Here is a 17,611-nt window from a genome sequence, read left to right as displayed (position 1 = left end):
ATGAGTAAACGGCCAGCTGTACCTGTTCGTGATGTCTTGACGAGCCGTGACCTACCCTACATGTCCCTTATATACGTTTTCCTGAAATCCATCCATGTCCCAGTCTAGTCCCGTTCCCCTCCGTCTACACCCAACAAAACGACAAGAGCACGTTTGAACTTTAAGCACAGAACCAGCAATTAGACCCCGCACAATACCTCCAGGACCCGAGGATTACAAGCTGCTGTCCCAGCTTACGACATCGTGGCTCAGCAGAACAAATCCATACATGCTGCATATTCATGGCCATTCGAAGATCATCAGACGACCATTCAACAACAGAACACTGATTGAAAAATCCATACTAGTTTTAAGTTAGACCTAATTAAAGCCCCTTGTCGGCAGCGAGGATAAAAAAATTGCTTTTAGATTTTAAGTCATTAGATATAATTGGCGCGGTGTCAAATAAATGATATGTGAAGAAAAATAATCACCGTGGCAACGGTGGTTTTTCACAGTTCCAAAGTTCAAATGCAGGAGCCGCACTCTCTTCATGAGTTTTGCGTTGAATCTCCAATAAAGTATGAATTAAACAAAAAAACATAAATTAAACATCAGCATCACTGTCACTATTAAGCAACGTTTGTGGTGAAAAAATGGATTTTTTTCGGATGGTGGTAAAAAATAACTAAGGCTAATCATTGAGTTTAATAAATTTCCCATGGAAGATAATTATGTTAGCTTACTTGCCAAAAAATTTCTACACCCTTGCGAGCGGTGAACCGGAACATTCGCCATGACGGACGAAAACATGCCTGTAAACAGGTTTTTGAGTTTTTTCTTCGTTTTTTTTTTTTTGTTAAATTGCTGGAGTACCGTGCTGGATCGAAATCCGTACACCTAAGCACATGATAATCTTCGACGGTCAATATAAAATCAAGAAATCACATATTGCTTTAAACTGACATGTTTAGTTATAGGTCTACTTATATTTTATCACTATTTTCCAGCAAAATGATTAAAATCACTGCGAAACTCGAAAAAATCATGTTTAAATAGAACATGTTTTGAATCGAAATCCGTACACAGGTTTTTGTCTGAATCAAAACCCGTACACTTTTGAATCGAAATCCGCACACACGCGATATAGACTGGATCAAAGTCCATACAACAATAAACTAAACTCCGTATAGATGAAGAAGTACAAAAATGAACATCTTTTATTTATAATTTATCTTTAAATTACCGAAAAAGTATATTTGAGGATCAACTGGCTCCTAAAGTTTCACACGGTTTTCAAATTTTTGATATCAGCTGAAATAGTGCAATTTTCGTAGCGCCTCGTAGTAACCGGAACGCCGGAACCTCTCGAAGCTTCCTGGTACGACTTTCCCTTGCGCACCTCAGTCACAGCTCGTTTAAAATTGTTTGCCGTATATTTATTCTTGTTTTCTTCCATTATATGCTGAAAACAAGAAGAAAGTTCAACAATATATGCATGATACACACGGTGTACGGATTTCGATTCAAGCAAATAAAAAGAATCAAAATCCGTACGACACAGTTTTTGTTGAATAAATACAACTTACATTATTTATTAGGCAATATACAGTTCGAAAATGACAAAGACTTACCTTTTCCATCAATTTTAAAAAGATTCACAGTGTAAAACACTTATATCCCACTTGAAAATCGTTTTTATCTGAAGAACGTTTCCTTAGTAAATTCTCTAACGATACAACGAAATGACAACTGAAACCGATACACGATTGATTTTTCATTTTTATTTTTTTTTATTTCATGGCGCATAGTTTAATTTAACAGAAGGCCAACAACTCAACGGATATGTAGGGGAAAGTAGGTAAAGACGGACACTGCGGGTAAGATGGACACTTTTAACATTTCACAAACCAGAATGTATTATGATAGTTGAGTAATGCGAATACCTTCTTTATAGTGTGTTAATGCTTTTGAGTTGCATTATCGGTTTTCAGCAAGCAAACTGTCAAATTTGTAAGTAAAACAAAGAATATTTTCGTGAACGCGCAATTTGATGTAATTTTTATTCCACGGAAAATAGTGAAAAACTCGTGAAACTTACGTGTTTTCATTTGTTCACAATAGTAAAGTGATTAATTAGCCTTTCCTTGGTTTTCTAGTGAAAATCCAGCAGATTTTCGATGCTCCGATGAAGAGCTACGATCGTTTTAAAAATTTACAACCAGGTCGGGCAAGACGGACACACTAAGGTAGGGAAAGATGGACACACGGATTTTCCAAGAATTTTCACATGTAGCATCTGTTGTGTACTACAGATGTTCACAAAGTACACCCGCGAGAGAAACCAGCAAAGATTAATCACTTAGCAGTTAGAACAGGCCATTTAGGCGAAAAATTTTCGTCTTCATCGAGACCCATCCTCTCAAACTGTTCACGTGATGTATAGGTGGACTCCAATAACGTAGTGTAATGTATGGCCATCACTTAACACATAAATCAAAAGAATACTTAACGTACTGAATCTTTTTTGTGAGTGTCCACCTTTACCTTCGTAGTGTCCATCTTACCCACCCCAAGTGTCCGTCTTTCCCAACCATGTCAAAAAACAGCAATTTTGTAGTCTTAATTTTGAAGTCCCAAAACACATAAAACTTGAAGGAAGTTCACTAATACCAAAAATGATTATGAAAACAAATGACCTTAAGTTTCAATTTGTATGACTACTGCGATCTTAATAGCAATACCTAAGTAATTATTTAGATTAAACCTTAGGGTGTCCGTCTTTACCTACTTTCCCCTACATGTAACTATCATATGAATTTTCACTTTTATAATGCTTAAAACTGAAGGAAAACATCAAGGTGTACGGATTTCGATACTGTACGGGTTTCGATCCAGCACGGTAGTTTTTTTTTTTCAAATTGTTGGAGTAGATCTTACGCTTCAGGTTTGCCCAGAAATACTCGACGAGACGCAACTTGGGGACGTTGGGCGGGTTGGCCAACTTGGGTACCACATCAATATTCAGCCGCTCAATGGGCCGCGTAATGGTCCGATGCCAGATCCGGCCAAAACACCGCGTCTTCGGCCTTATTGTATTTCTTGATGAACGACACAACTTCCGGAAGATAATTTTTCTCGTTTTCGACCACTTCGGAGCGAAAAAAGAGCGGCTTTGACATCCCCTTCACGCTGCCACAGCAGCACCTTCTTGGGGAACTTGGTGTGAAATAAACTCCACCTCGGTGCTCGCTTCTTTCGTGGAGGAAGTAAAATACGAGGTGCCCTGCCAGTCGTTGCCATCCAAAGTGAGACAGGTCTCATCGTCAGTCACGTCGCGATTTGCCGAGAAAATCGACTTGATCATCTCATTCAGGCGCTGCTACTGCGTCATTGCCTGCAGTTCCGAGATCAATGGACGGAAACTGCCACTTCCTGACATGTATCTCCATGTTCACCAGCTACTGTTCACTATTTGGCCGGTTGCACCGATCTCCCGGCCAAGTGCACGTACCGATGTAGCCACTTTTCTCTCGGTCTTCTTCTTCAGTATCCTTTGGAGCTTCTTGTCGCTCAGGGTCGTCGGCCGTCCGGAACCTGGCTTTTCTTTAACGCTCTGATTGTTGTCCAATAGTGCCAAAGTGTTGTAAATGCCGGAACGGGCGTATCCAGTGTCCACGAACTGCCGCACGATGTCTGTTTTCGACGCGACGGGGTACCGTTCTTTGAACGCGCAAACTTCTGAACGGAGTAGCTCCACTGTTCGCCATATCGGTTAGGCCTGTATTACACTCTGACCAATGGTCAAATATTAGACCTTTTGACATAATGGTCAAATTGATTAAACATCATGAATGTTGTTTGTCACATGTAAAAATTGGAGAGTGACAAATAATTATCTTTGTCCAAATTTTTATCTGTCAAAAAGTGACAAATATTTGACGCTTGGTCAAAGAATGTAATACAGCCTTTAGAATTCAACTGATAAAACTGTCAATTTTTTCTGTTGACTCATGGGTTACTATGATTGATGCTGCATGGGTAGTTTCGTCAGTGCCTGTGAAAGTAAACCCATGAAAAATCGGCAAAAAAAATTCACTTCGCTTGGAACTGCAAACAAATTCGATCCAGCGAAATCGAAAGTTGTGGATTTCATCTTTTTCACTTGGGTTTACTTTTTTCATGCATGCAAACGCTAGTGAAAGAAGTAGCAGCAAGCGAAAACTTGCGTGCATTTATATTCTGTCAGTTGCAGTCAATTTTCACTTCGCTCGGAGTGTAAACTAGTGAATTTCGCTTCACTTAAACTGTAAACTGCAGTCTTGTGAAATACCTGCGTGTTCCACAAACGGGTTTTCACGATAGCTTTCGCAAGCGAAAATTTACGTATTTTCACTTGTCAAACTTTTCACTTCACTTGGAACTGTAAACTATGCTTTAATCAGCATTTTATGCGCCATAATAACAAACATAAATCCGGGTGTCTACCCGAAAAAAAATAACATCAAAAAAACCTTAAAAGTTGCTGTAATTGTATATAGTTATACCATAATTTAACTACGTTTTTCATTGTAAACAATCAATTTTACATTAAATATCAGTGTCCAGAACAATAAAAAACATTGTTTTTGGCATTTTTACCATTAAAAAAGGGGTGTTGTTATGCATCTTAACAGCATATTTTCAGGCATTTTTCCCATATATGTAGAAGTCACTGACAATGTTTTTCATGGTAAAAATATTGTCGGTGGTAGATGCAACTACGAAAAATGTTGTTGAAACATGATAATGACAAAAATCGTTTGCAAGCTTACAGTATAAATACCCTGTTTTTTATGGTTACAAAACAAAACATTGTCCGTTTAGTGTTCTCACCGCAAAATACATCGAAATTTTTTTTTTCGGGTAGTCAACTTCAAAAATGAAATACATCGATTTTCTAGATGTCTTTTTCCTAAACATGCTTTCCACAGATATACCAGAAAGGATTAACCTTAACAGGTAAATCAGCAATGCATTCGTAAAAAACAGTAGCCTCACGAAGGTATTTTTTTTTCTTCTCCCGATTGAATCTGTCTCCATTTTTGCTTCAAGATTGAGATGAGCGTAAGAAATGACAAAACAGAAAAATTTACCGTGAAAGCGGCGTAGCTTTACACGAATTGTATGAAGTTAAGGTGTTAAGTTGTGTAGAGTTTTTAGTTCTAGTAATACTTAACCAGATAGCGCTACCGATTACTGCGAAAAAAAAATTGGAGCGCTAGTATACGAGTGATTTATAACGCATTTCTCTTTGAAAAATTACATGGAATTTTCGATCAATGTTGTTCTTGCTTAAACATCTGCCTGTAGTTAAACTGTGTTAAACCCACAATTGGCTAACTTTGAGCAAAAATATCATATCAAGAAGACTGGCATTTCTGGATCGATCCCATACAAATGACAAGCGTCTAAGCAAACAGCGATCTCCATCTATTGAAGGTGATAACTTGTTTTAAAAGTGGTGGTAATTACATCGCTACGAAGATATTCGTGCTTGTGCGTTCGGATTACATTCGTAACGCCAGCACACATACTAGCATGCGTCGTTTTCACCTGAACTCAATAGATTGCGCTGCCAAAAAACTGTCGCTTGATTTCAGACAGAGTTCCCAGTCTTCTTGATATGATGTTTTTGCTTTGAGCAACCACGTGCTCGACTTAGAATTTTAAAAGATACAAGAATCGGTAATAGTTGATGGGTCACCTGTAAAAACGCTATTTTATGTTGGCTGTGATGATGCAAACATAACGTTGGGTTTTCATAGGGATCTGTTGAACTGTTTGCGAGTCTTGTGCTTTTAAAAATTCGAAATCGACCACGTGGTGGCTCGAAGTCAGCCATTTTTCAGAAGTTAAATGCAGCACCTAGGCTTTGCTGTTAGTGTTCCCCGCATCAGATCCCATTGAACTCTGCTCTGGAATTTGATACATATTCTACGATAACCAAAAAGTCAGCTACTGGCTATACTCACGTCCAAATCACCCAAAGTCATTCAGTAGGCAATAGAAACTCTGACACCCACACGTGACCAAAATATGACGGTCCAAAAACACTTGCTGCTAAAATTCTTTTCACTATTTGTCTCCACCAAAAATAACTTAGGAGGGGAAACACTTACCCACTTATTCATCTCTACGTTGTTCTCTCCGCCGTTGGTGCCGCTAAATATGAATGCCAAAACCAACAGGTGCACTCTTGAAATCTATCCCGGGTTTCGTCGTCGTCGTCGTCGGTCTCAACCCGCAGGAATGTCGGCTTCTTCTCCACAACACTCATACTGCCTTCAGATATATCACTTGTGAATTATCTTACCAGGAGTGGGCAGGAACGGGTTCCCATGTGCTAAGAAGAAGCAAAAAATAAAATATTTTTGGAATAAATCTCTCCACTCTCATGTACGATCCCACACATTGTGAGGGAAAAACAGATCTCATGTGAAAATGAACGAAAATTATGTATACCCAATAAAATACCCAGTTGAAACCACTCCGGTGCGCTGTGAGCAATCGCTGTGACTCAGTTCTGACGTTAAGTTTCTTGTTTTTTTTTTCCAATATAGCCGATATCAAGATGCCGACCGGACAGGTAGATAAGCCAGTTATTGAAGATAACCACGACGGTACTGTATCGATCAAGTATGATCCCAAAGAGGAAGGAGTTCACGAGCTGGCAGTCAAGTACAACGGTGAACATGTTCAGGGCTCTCCGTTCAAGTTCCATGTCGACTCGATCTCCAGCGGGTATGTCACAGCTTACGGACCAGGTCTGATTCATGGAGTTACTGGTGAACCGGCCCTGTTTACCATCTCCACCAAGGGTGCAGGAGCTGGTGGACTTCAGATGGCGGTAGAAGGACCTAGCAAAGCCGATGTATGTAAACCCTTAATATCATCCAATCAACTACTATAATCTTGATTTTAACAGATCACGTACCACGACAACAAAGACGGAACGGTGTCCGTTTCCTACCTCCCAACAGCACCCGGCGAATATAAAATTACCGTTCGCTTCGGTGATAAACACATTAAAGGGTCGCCTTATTTTGCCAAGATCACCGGTGAAGGTCGTAAACGTAACCAAATTTCTGTTGGCTCCTGCTCGGAAGTCACATTGCCTGGAGTCATTTCCGATAATGATCTACGCTCACTGAACGCCTCGATTCAAGCCCCCTCTGGGTTGGAAGAACCTTGCTTCCTGAAACGTATGCCAACTGGAAACATCGGAATTTCGTTTACCCCTCGTGAAGTCGGAGAGCACACAGTGTCTGTCAAGCGTATCGGTAAACACATAGCCAACTCACCGTTCAAGGTTAAGGTCTGTGAACGTGAGGTAGGAGACGCGAAGAAGGTTAACGTTACAGGCAATGGTCTGAAGGAAGGCAAAACTCACTCGGAGAACGTCTTCTCGGTAGACACTCGTAACGCCGGCTATGGTGGTCTTTCACTTTCCATCGAAGGGCCAAGTAAAGCCGAAATCCAGTGCACTGACAAGGATGATGGCACGCTGAATATCTCATACAAACCAACGGAACCTGGCTACTACATTGTGAATCTGAAGTTTGCCGATCACCATGTCAGTGGATCTCCGTTCACCGTCAAAGTTTCCGGTGAAGGTACCAACCGACAGCGCGAGAAAATCCAACGTCAACGGGAAGCCGTTCCTCTTACCGAAGTCGGTAGCCAGTGCAAACTCACGTTTAAAATGCCTGGCATCACTTCATTTGACCTATCGTCGACCGTTACTTCACCCGGTGGGGTTACTGAGGATGCGGAAATCCAGGAGATAGAAGACGGTCTCTATGCGGTACACTTCGTCCCGAAGGAACTGGGCGTGCACACTGTCTCCGTCAAGTATAAGCAGATCCACATCCCTGGTATTTTTTGAATTGGAATATTACCGAAGTGTGGTTGATTTTTCACCTTTTACTTCTACAGGATCCCCATTCCAATTCACTGTCGGCCCGTTGAAAGATACCGGTTCTCATTTGGTCAAGGCAGGTGGCGCTGGATTGGAACACGGAGAGCAAGGTGTGCCATGTGAATTTAATGTGTGGACTCGCGAAGCTGGTGGTGGCACCCTGGCCATTTCAGTGGAAGGTCCTAGCAAGGCAGACATTGAGTTCAAAGACCGCAAAGATGGATCATGCGATGTTGCGTACGTGGTTAGTGAACCTGGTATGTATTTCTACAGTCAAGATCAAGTTGGTCAATGAACTAATTACATTTTTTGTTGCAAAGGTGACTACCGTATTGGTCTTAAGTTCAACGATCGCCATATTCCGGATTCACCCTTCAAAGTGTACGTTTCACCAGCAATGGGAGAAGCACACAAGCTGGAGATCGCTCAGTTCCCGGTTAGTCCGGTACAAGCCGATAAGCCAGCACAGTTCATCGTGAGAAAGAATGGTGCAAAGGGTGACCTGGACGCAAAGGTAACAAATCCGATTGCTTCACAAAGACACTGATGTTTAGTCGTTTTTCCGTTACAGGTGGTGGCTCCATCGAACAACGAAGATGATTGTTTCATCCAGCTAATCGATCAAGACCAGTACTCGGTTCGATTCTACCCACGGGAAAATGGAATTCATGCAATTCACGTTAAGTTCAATGGCGTTCACATACCCGGATCACCGTACCGCATCAAGGTTGGCAAGGACGATGTTGACCCTGCAGCAGTGCATGCAACCGGTAAAGGTCTCGGGGACGTAAAGACCGGTGAAAAAACTGACCTAATAATTGATACCTGCAATGCTGGTGCCGGAACTCTCGCTGTTACCTTGGATGGACCCTCGAAAGTAGCAATGGACTGTACCGAAGTAGAAGAAGGCTATAAGGTACGGTACACTCCACTGCTTCCTGGAACTTACTACATGACCATCAAGTACAATCAAATGCATATCGTCGGATCCCCGTTCAAGATCAATTGCACAGGTTTGTAGAATGAATAGAAATTTCTTAAAAATACAATATTGTTAACAAAAGGGGTTACAGGTGACAAGCTCGCAGAGGAAGGTGGCCAGGAAACGTCTTCGGTGGTGGTAGAAACAGTCGCGAAAGTTTCCAAAGCGGGTAGTCGAGCAGGAGTCATACTACCGATCTTCAAATCGGATGCCAGCAAAATTCAATCCAAAGGCATGGGTCTCAAGAAAGCCTATCTCGGCAAGCAAAATCAGTTCACGTTAAATGCAGGAGATGCCGGTAAGTGAAAATTTTATCGCATCTGGCCTTTTTCGTTTTACTTACCACAGGTTTGCAATCCACAGGAAATAATATCCTATTCGTTGGCATTTATGGACCAAAAGGACCCTGCGACGAAGTGTTCATCAAGCATACCGGCCGCAATCAATACAATGTAAATTACCTAGTACGCGAACGTGGCGAATATATCCTTTTGGTGAAATGGGGCGACGATCACATCCCTGGTTCGCCATTTAAAGTTGAGGTGTAAGCCGTCTCAGTTGCCGCCACCATTGCCATCACCATCGTTGTCCTGCGCCCCCATATCCTCCTCCCTGAGTGTCGTTGCGTGTGTGCGCGTTAGTGCCTTATAAATCTATCAAACTCGAAGTAAACCAAGTAGAACCCAAATTCAACTGGATCTATCCGCGAAACAGTGAAACAATTTTTAAAATGTGGTCTAATTCAAACTTTTTATCAACCTGTACCCATGAAAGACATGTTAAAGCAGCATGGAAAAAAAACAAGTGAACCAAAATTATAATACGTAGTGAAAAGTACGAAAACTTTACACTACAGAGCCAACAAGGTGCTCATCGTTGGTTTCGATACCAAGGAAGATCAACTTTTTGGCTCTGTAGTGTACATTCTCTCTGGAAGTTAACGGAAGCTTCATGCAGGAAACAATGAGGTTAAGATTTTCTATTCCCTTCCCAGAAAAAAAACACACACAATTTTGCAACTTCCCTGTTTGAAAATACGGAAACTTTAAAGCCGAAACCCACGAGACAAAGACAAACACTAATAATTAACTAAGAAGCGTCACCAAGATTTTAAAATTATATCGAACGGCAGTAATCAACCGCTCAAAAGCCATCGACAGATCAGAGCCATTGGATTTTATTTAACTTATAAATTCAGTTGAAATCAACCAACCAAGAGATATTAATTATTGTAACTATCTCGAAGAGCAAATCAAAATAGCAACAATACAACCTACGAGCAGCGAGAGAAATCATTAATGTTATTCTAGTTATTATTCTCAATTACGATAATGTTCGATTAAGTTTTTTTTATTCGTTTTTCATATGCTTCTTTTATAAGTACACATTCAAAAAATTTCAAGTAAAATTACATTTTTTTGCCACACATAAATGGAGCATTATAATCGGTTTTGATTCATCTAATGTGAAATTTAAGTATCATTTCGTTGCAAATGCAAACTGCAGCCGACATAACCTCAAACAAAGATTATTTGTAACGGCCTCAAGTTAATTCTGACAAAAAAATAAGATGATGTGAATTTGAATATCAAGTACTTACAATCTGGGTTGGATAACGTTCTATTTATGTGCTTCAAAAAAGAATGTAAATTAACTTGTTTTTCATCCCGGTTTTGCATGGCTCGCGAAGTTGGATGAAGTTTATTCTTGCTATGTACGACTTGTCATCTGTGTCGCCTTTTTTTTTTAAATTGTATGTGTCTAGCAATATCGTTAGTCGAAGTTATGATTTTATTTTTAGTTTGTATGACTTTAGTTAGTATTTTTTTTTTCCTTTACGTTGAACATTTCTCATGAAAAAAGGATATCTTTATTTATTATTTTTAGAAAGGATTTTTTTATTATAAAACAACAAATAAAATCGTTAATAATAAAAATCAATAAAATCATTTAAACGACAACAGAGGCATATTTCGAAATCCGAAAAGTTTTGGTAACTTATTAAGCTATTATTGAACAAATTTCGCCTGAATTGAAGCTTAATAAGCTGTTACTCAACCAAGTTGTTTGTTGGGCTATCGCACCTCAAACCTGCTTCAAGTGATAATGTGATGAAGAATGTTTACTGTTAATTCTTTGCACTAAATGTAGAAGAAACGAGTATATTTTCACCACCCCTTTGGCATCACGCCATGTTTCAAGGGCTAACATCTCAACATATGTAAAAACGAGATAGCATATCACCGCTCCCTTTTATACATCGTCATCTTACTTCATCTTTATAGACTTTCGAGCGGCGGAAAAAGTGAAGTGATGTGGAGGGATTTCGGGTGAAACGTCGGACTTTTTCGAGTTCTACAGGGTTTGCACGATTTTCAACAGATTGCTTGCCGGTAGAAAATTTGAGACGATTGCAGACCAGTATACCCAACTGACACATGAACCAGATAGGATCGGATTGAAGATTTATACGTCTAAAACGAAGTATATGTTTGTAGGCTGGTCCAAACATGACAGAGCACGAACGGGGGTGAGTTCCCAAGTAACCAGAAGTTCGAATTTTAATTACCATGCGAACTTAGAAATCTTAGAAATTCGCAAAAGGCTCAGATTTAGTTCCGCGGAACTTTCCAAACCCTTTGAATTGAAGTTCGGTTAGCATTTTATCAGTATTTTTAATCAGCACGAAAGTTCAGGAGAACTCTACGTTGTACTTCATTTCTACTATGAAGTTCATGTTAAGTTCTGACTGATGCTTTACTCGACTTTGGTGAAAGTGAAGTTTTCAGATGTGAAAATTCGTGGATTAGTGATAAAAAATAAGTTTTTCAAAAACAATGAAGAAAAGTGGTAAAATGTACCACTGTTATCGGATTTTTTTCATCTAAATGAAAAACGGAAAACATTGCTACACACTTAAAATTTATTGCCCGGTCTCGGTAATTTTTGCCGAGAACGGCACCACTGAGTGCTCGGTTAAAAAAAATCAATGACAGTTGTCACATTCTTTTCGTAAATCTCGGTTCACCGAACTGAAATTTCGGCACAAAATATCCGTAATCTCGGTAGTGATAGCTCGGTACTATTTTGTGTCGAAATTTCAGTTAGGTTGAACCGAGATTTACGAAAAAATGTTACACCTATCATTAATTTTTCAACCGAGCACTCAGCGGTGCCGGGCTCCCCATAGGGGCGGCGTACAACAGCGTCTGACCCGGAGCGGGCGGCTGAATTATAGAATGCTGTATCCCGCCAGCTACACCCAAGATGGCAGTCCCATCAGCAGGATGTAGGTATCGCGACCCTGGTAAGGTATCACACCGAAACCTTCCTTCAACCACGAACAACGAATTTAGAAATACGGAACGGATTAATCGGCAAAGACCTAGGCTACGAACACGGAAAAAGATTAAGGTAAACGATTGGAAATTGGGTACTTGGAACGTCCGATCTCTCAATGAACCGGGCTGGCTTGCTTGCTCGAGAACTACGGCGGCAGGGAGTCGAAATCGCAGCGACTCAGGAGGTTCGGTGGCCAAATTCCGGAGAAAGTAAATTCCGTGCAGTAGACCCTATTGCACGCACTTCTTTTAAGTACCACATCTACTACAGTGGCGGCAAAGCAGCGGAACGGGACGTAGGTTCCGTAGTGCTGGAAAATCAGAGAACAAGAGTCATCCGGTGGAGGCCCGTAGATGACCGTATATGCGTGTTGAGGATTAAAGGCAAATTCTTCAACTACAGTTTAATCAACACCTACGCACCGACAAACGACAAATCCGATGAAGTCAAAGATGAGTTCTATGATAAGCTTGAGCGAATCTATGACGAGTGCCCAAAACACGACGTAAAAGTCGTCATCGGAGACGCAAAAGCACAGGTTGGGAGGAAGGAATTCTTCCGTCCGGTCATTGGAAGGCATAGCCTCCACTCGTCAACCAATGAAAACGGCCTGAGGCTGATAAATTTTGCCGCGGCCAGAGGAATGGCCATACGTAGCTCCTATTTTCCACGTTTGAATATTCGGAAACATACCTGGAGGCATCCAAATAGAGAAGTCTGCTCCCAGATCGATCACGTACTGATTGACGGTCGGCACTTTTCGGATGTTACTGATGTTAGGTCTTTTAGGGGACGAAACATTGACTCTGACCATTATCTCGTCGTTTGTAAGATCCACGCACGGTTGTCGAACGTGCTGAAATCTGCACGTGCACAGAGAGGACGACGCGTTTCAACATTCAGCGGTTGAAAGCTGATGTCGTGGCAGCAGAATACGCCAGAGAGCTGGATCAACAGATCGCAGAACAGCAGGTGGAAGGAGTGGAAGACATAAGTGGACTGTGGAGTAGCATCCACGGCGCCATCAAAACGACTGCGAGAGAGGTGGTAGGTACGACGCGTGGAAGACAGCCTAATGGCTGGTTTGATGCCGAGTGCCAGAGAGCGACAGATGAGAAGAACCGGATTACGATTATGAGTGACGAACAAGCTGTGGAGCCACGAACAAAGGAGGAGGTGAGAAAGGCGATTAGTGAGCTGAAAAACGGCAAGGCCACTGGGAAGGACGGTATCCCGGTCGAACTTCTAGAGGCGGGAAGCGAGCGACTCTACTATGCGATCCACCAGATAATACTAAGGATCTGGGCGGATGAACAAATGCCGAACGACTGGTTGGAAGGCCTCATATGCCCTATCTATAAAAAGGGCCATCGATTGGATTGTGGCAACTATCGAGGCAAAACGTTGCTCAACTCCGCATATAAAGTGCTCTCCCGTATCCTGTTCTTCAGATTGAGACCGTTAACGAAATCCTTTGTTGGCGAATACCAGGCTGGTTTTAGACAGGGGCGTTCCACGACGGATCAAATCTTCACCCTACGACAGATCCTCGATAAGTTCCGGGAGTACAACTTACCGACTAACCATCTGTTTGTGGACTTCAGGGCGGCATACGACTCAGTGAAAAGAAACGAGCTGTGGCAGATCATGCTGAAACATGGTTTCCCTACGAAACTAATTAAGCTGAGTCGTATGACACTGGAGGGATCAAAATCGTGCGTTCGGTTAGCTGGCAAAACATCAGCCGCATTCGTGACTTTGATGGACTGAAGCAGGGGGATGCGCTCTCCAACTTACTGTTTAACATCGCTCTTGAGGGTGCAGTACGAAGAGCAAACGTGGAAAGAAACGGTACGATCATCACGAAATCTCACATGCTTCTTGGTTCTGCGGATGACATCGATATCATCGGTATCAACCATAAGGCCGTGGAGGAGGCCTTCGTACCTTTTAAGAGGGAAGCAGCGAGATTGGGGCTTGTCATTAACTCTGCCAAAACGAAGTACATGGTAGCTGGCAGAGAGCGTGGGAGTCCCCGTGGTGTAGGTGCTGAGGTGGAGATAGATGAGGAACGATTTGAAGTGGTTGACGAAGAATTCGTTTATCTTGGTACACTTGTGACATGTGACAACGATATGAGCCGTGAAGTGAAACGACGAGTTGCAGCTGCGAACAGGGCCTTCTACGGACTACGTAACCAGCTAAGGTCCCGTAGTTTGCAAACTCGCACAAAACTAGCGCTTTATAGGACGCTGATACTTCCGGTGGCCCTTTACGAACATGAAGCATGGACGCTGAAGGTAGCTGATCGACGAGTGCTCGGAGTTTTTGAGCGTAAAGTTCTGTGATCAATACTTGGCGGTAAACTGGAAGATGGAGTGTGGCGCAGACGCATGAATCACGAGTTGTACCAGGTATACAAACATGCTGATATAGTGAAGGTAATACAGCGGGGCAGGCTTCAGTGGGTTGGACATGTAGCCATAACGCCTGACGAGAGAACCGCCAAAACTATCTTCAGTAGAGAACCAGGAAGAGGTCGTCGGCTCCGTAGTAGGCCTCGCACTCGGTGGATGTGCGCGGTGGAAGAAGATGCACGATCTGCTGGTGTACGAGGAGACTGGAGAACGGCTGCCCAAGACAAAAGAAGCTGGACATCTCTAATTCGTTTGGCCCTAGACCGGTGAACGGTCCGTTAGCCAACAAAAGATAAAGAAAAGAACATCGAATTTCGGAAATATATCAATAGTGTCTTGCCCCAAGGCGTCAGCCTTTCCTGTACTACCGAGTTCACGAAAAGTTCCGCGTGTACTTTCTATGAGCTTCTAAGCTAAAAGAGAGACCCGGTGTATTCCAAGCTATGAACAGGTAGGTAACGAAAAGAAATCAGCACATCGAGTAAAATCGATGCTGAGCTCCTATAGTGGGAACGGAGCAGTGGGAAGAATCTAGGTTTCTAAGAGGGAGGACTCGAGTTGGAAGCTTGTGTTAAGTGGGTAAGTTGCAAAAAATCAGAAAATTTAAAAATAAATAAAGCCATGCAATTATTCTTCTGATCTAGTATTTCTCCAGTATATATGCTTATCAGAGACAGATGTCCAGGAAAGAACAAAATATCATGGGATTATACCAACACGAATAAAAAACAAGTTAGGGAAACGATGAATTTAAAAAAAATACAAGGTGTTTTTTTTATTTAAAGTTTTTCGAAGTTTTCTTTTCAAGCTGAATAGCGTTCTGTGCAATGACCTAAGCAAAGTCAATGTGAACTTTCTAGTTCGATTTAGAAGCTGCTTTGCTATTCAAAGTTTATTCATAAAATGCAAACTTTAAGTAATTAACCGTACTTACCTAAAAATTGAGCTGATTAGAATTCTATTCATGATCGTTAACTTGGCTGATTAGGCTCTGAAATCTACTTTTATCTGAACTTTTGGTAACGTGGGTTTGAGCAAAGATAACTAGAACAAGATACCTAACTTCCATATTTTTCAAACATTTTGAACACCGACGGTTAGTGCTGCCATCTGATACCTTACACGCTCGGCCGTTTTTACTCTAAATTGAGTAAATTTTGACTCAATTTCGTTAAAAGTGGATCTACCCTTAACAGAGTAACCATGTAGTTTGTAGTTTTGAGTAGCATAGATAAATGTCAAAAACTGAGTACTACTTACTCATTTAAAAAAAAGCATGAATTAGCCAAACTGAGTAACTGTTACTCAGTTTCGTTAGTTTGACTTCCCTACGCAAAAGAAAACATTAGGAAATTCAGAAATTGAAATTTGAAAACAACGTAAGAAAAATCGTTAAAATGTTGTAGATTTATTTCCCATCAAGTTACCTAATTATTAATATTTTATATTATTACCATCTTTCGGATTGCTTCGCGTAGAAAAGCTACGACTCGGTACAAGTATCATGGAGACAAAGCCCAGCACTAGGGAGAGCCCAAATGTGGATGAACAGCGCTGTGTGTCCGGTGTTAGAGAGGTGCCCACCATGGGCGCAACTACGGGGGGGCTAAGGGGGGCTACAGCCCCCTAGCAAGTTTTAAGCCCCCCGTAGAATTTCCCAGAGAATAATTGTAGTCAATATAAATACATCCAATACTTCCTATCAGAGCATCAAAATCAACACAAATTGAGAAGTCATCATTCATTGGCTGAGAACTAGTACTGTGCCCAGGATCGATTCTCAAACCTAGCTCTCTTACTTACCTTACTAATAAGACGAGTGCCGTGGTGGGTCGTGCTGTATCAAGGAGTTGTTGCCATGCTGCTCGGTTTTGGGCTGTGTTTCGCCAGTTCCTCAGACGACTCATCACCCGCAAGTCTCTTTCGATCTGGTCGAGCCATCACGCACGCTGCGCCCCCTAGTCCACAGGGTTGCTGAAGAGAAGTGATTTCACAGGATCATCGTCCGGCATCCTTACGACGCGACCGGCCCACCGCAACCTATTGACTTTCACTAGGTCTGCAACGGGGTTCTCTCCAAGCAGCACGTGAGCTCATGGTTCATGCACTATCGCCATTATCCGTCGTCTGTCTGTACTCCACAATAGATAGTCCGCAGCACCTTCTGTTCGGAAACTCCAAGAGCGTTGAGGCCAGAAGCGTTGATGTATCGATTCCGTAGAGAACTACCGGTCGTATCAGCTACATCGTCAATTTTTTACTTCGTCGTACTAGACTCGATCGAAGTGGTCATGCCAACACCTCCACCACAATTGGTGCGTACGTTTGTATGTATGAGAAAAAAGAGCCGTCGATGAGAACATGGTCAATTTGGTTTGTTGTACGTTGGTCAGGTAATCCCCAGGTGGTTTCGTGGATGTCTTTTTGGGGAAAGCAGGTTCTTCGGACTGCCAGTCTGCGGTAAGCTGCGAAGTTGACGCATCCCTGGCCGTTGTCGTTCGTGACGGTGTGCAGGCTGTGCGGGCTAATCACCGGCTTATATATGTTTTCCCTACCGACCTGAGCGTTCATGTCCCCAATGACGATCTTGATGTCTCTACGCGAGCAGCTATCGTAGAGTTTCCCCAGCTAAGCGTAGAACGTTTCTTTCTCTATATCGGGACGCTCTTCGAGAGGGCAGTAGGCATTGAGGATGGTGTAGTTGTAGAACCGGCCTTTTATTCTCAACAAACACAACGTGTCGCTGAGCGCCTGCCACTTGATCGCACGACTCTGCATCCTGCCCAGCACTATAAAACCGGTACCCAGCTCATTGTTTGTGCCGCCGCTCTGGTAAAATTGTGCCCTGCGGCCACAAATTCGCCGTACCTTCTCTCCTTTTCGGTAAAGCTTCTGGAGCGCAACGATGCCGAACTGGTGAAGTTCTAGCTG

The 17,611-nt window shown here is 42.2% G+C and overlaps 1 protein-coding gene across 13 annotated transcripts in view; it reads left to right on the top strand.

Moving 5' to 3' along the window:
* LOC129721347 (filamin-A) overlaps window positions 1-10,882 on the top strand; it is a 211,782-nt gene extending 200,900 nt beyond the window's left edge. For 12 of the 13 annotated variants that reach the window (XM_055673815.1, XM_055673851.1, XM_055673840.1 and 9 more), the window contains 7 exons: window positions 6,582-6,892; window positions 6,947-7,895; window positions 7,957-8,196; window positions 8,260-8,453; window positions 8,511-8,952; window positions 9,004-9,219; window positions 9,285-10,882. In XM_055673815.1, the coding sequence (XP_055529790.1) occupies window positions 6,582-6,892; window positions 6,947-7,895; window positions 7,957-8,196; window positions 8,260-8,453; window positions 8,511-8,952; window positions 9,004-9,219; window positions 9,285-9,469 (2,537 nt within the window). In that variant the 3' untranslated portion in view covers window positions 9,470-10,882. The remainder of the gene's footprint in view (window positions 1-6,581; window positions 6,893-6,946; window positions 7,896-7,956; window positions 8,197-8,259; window positions 8,454-8,510; window positions 8,953-9,003; window positions 9,220-9,284) is intronic. The other variant, XM_055673830.1, reaches the window with a different exon arrangement.
* Window positions 10,883-17,611: the final 6,729 nt, after the last annotated feature.

This window comes from Wyeomyia smithii, chromosome 1, assembly GCF_029784165.1.
Source record: "Wyeomyia smithii strain HCP4-BCI-WySm-NY-G18 chromosome 1, ASM2978416v1, whole genome shotgun sequence".
Lineage (NCBI taxonomy): Eukaryota > Metazoa > Arthropoda > Insecta > Diptera > Culicidae > Wyeomyia > Wyeomyia smithii.
Note: the sequence above shows the minus strand (reverse complement) of the source record. Positions and strands in the feature narration are given on the sequence as shown.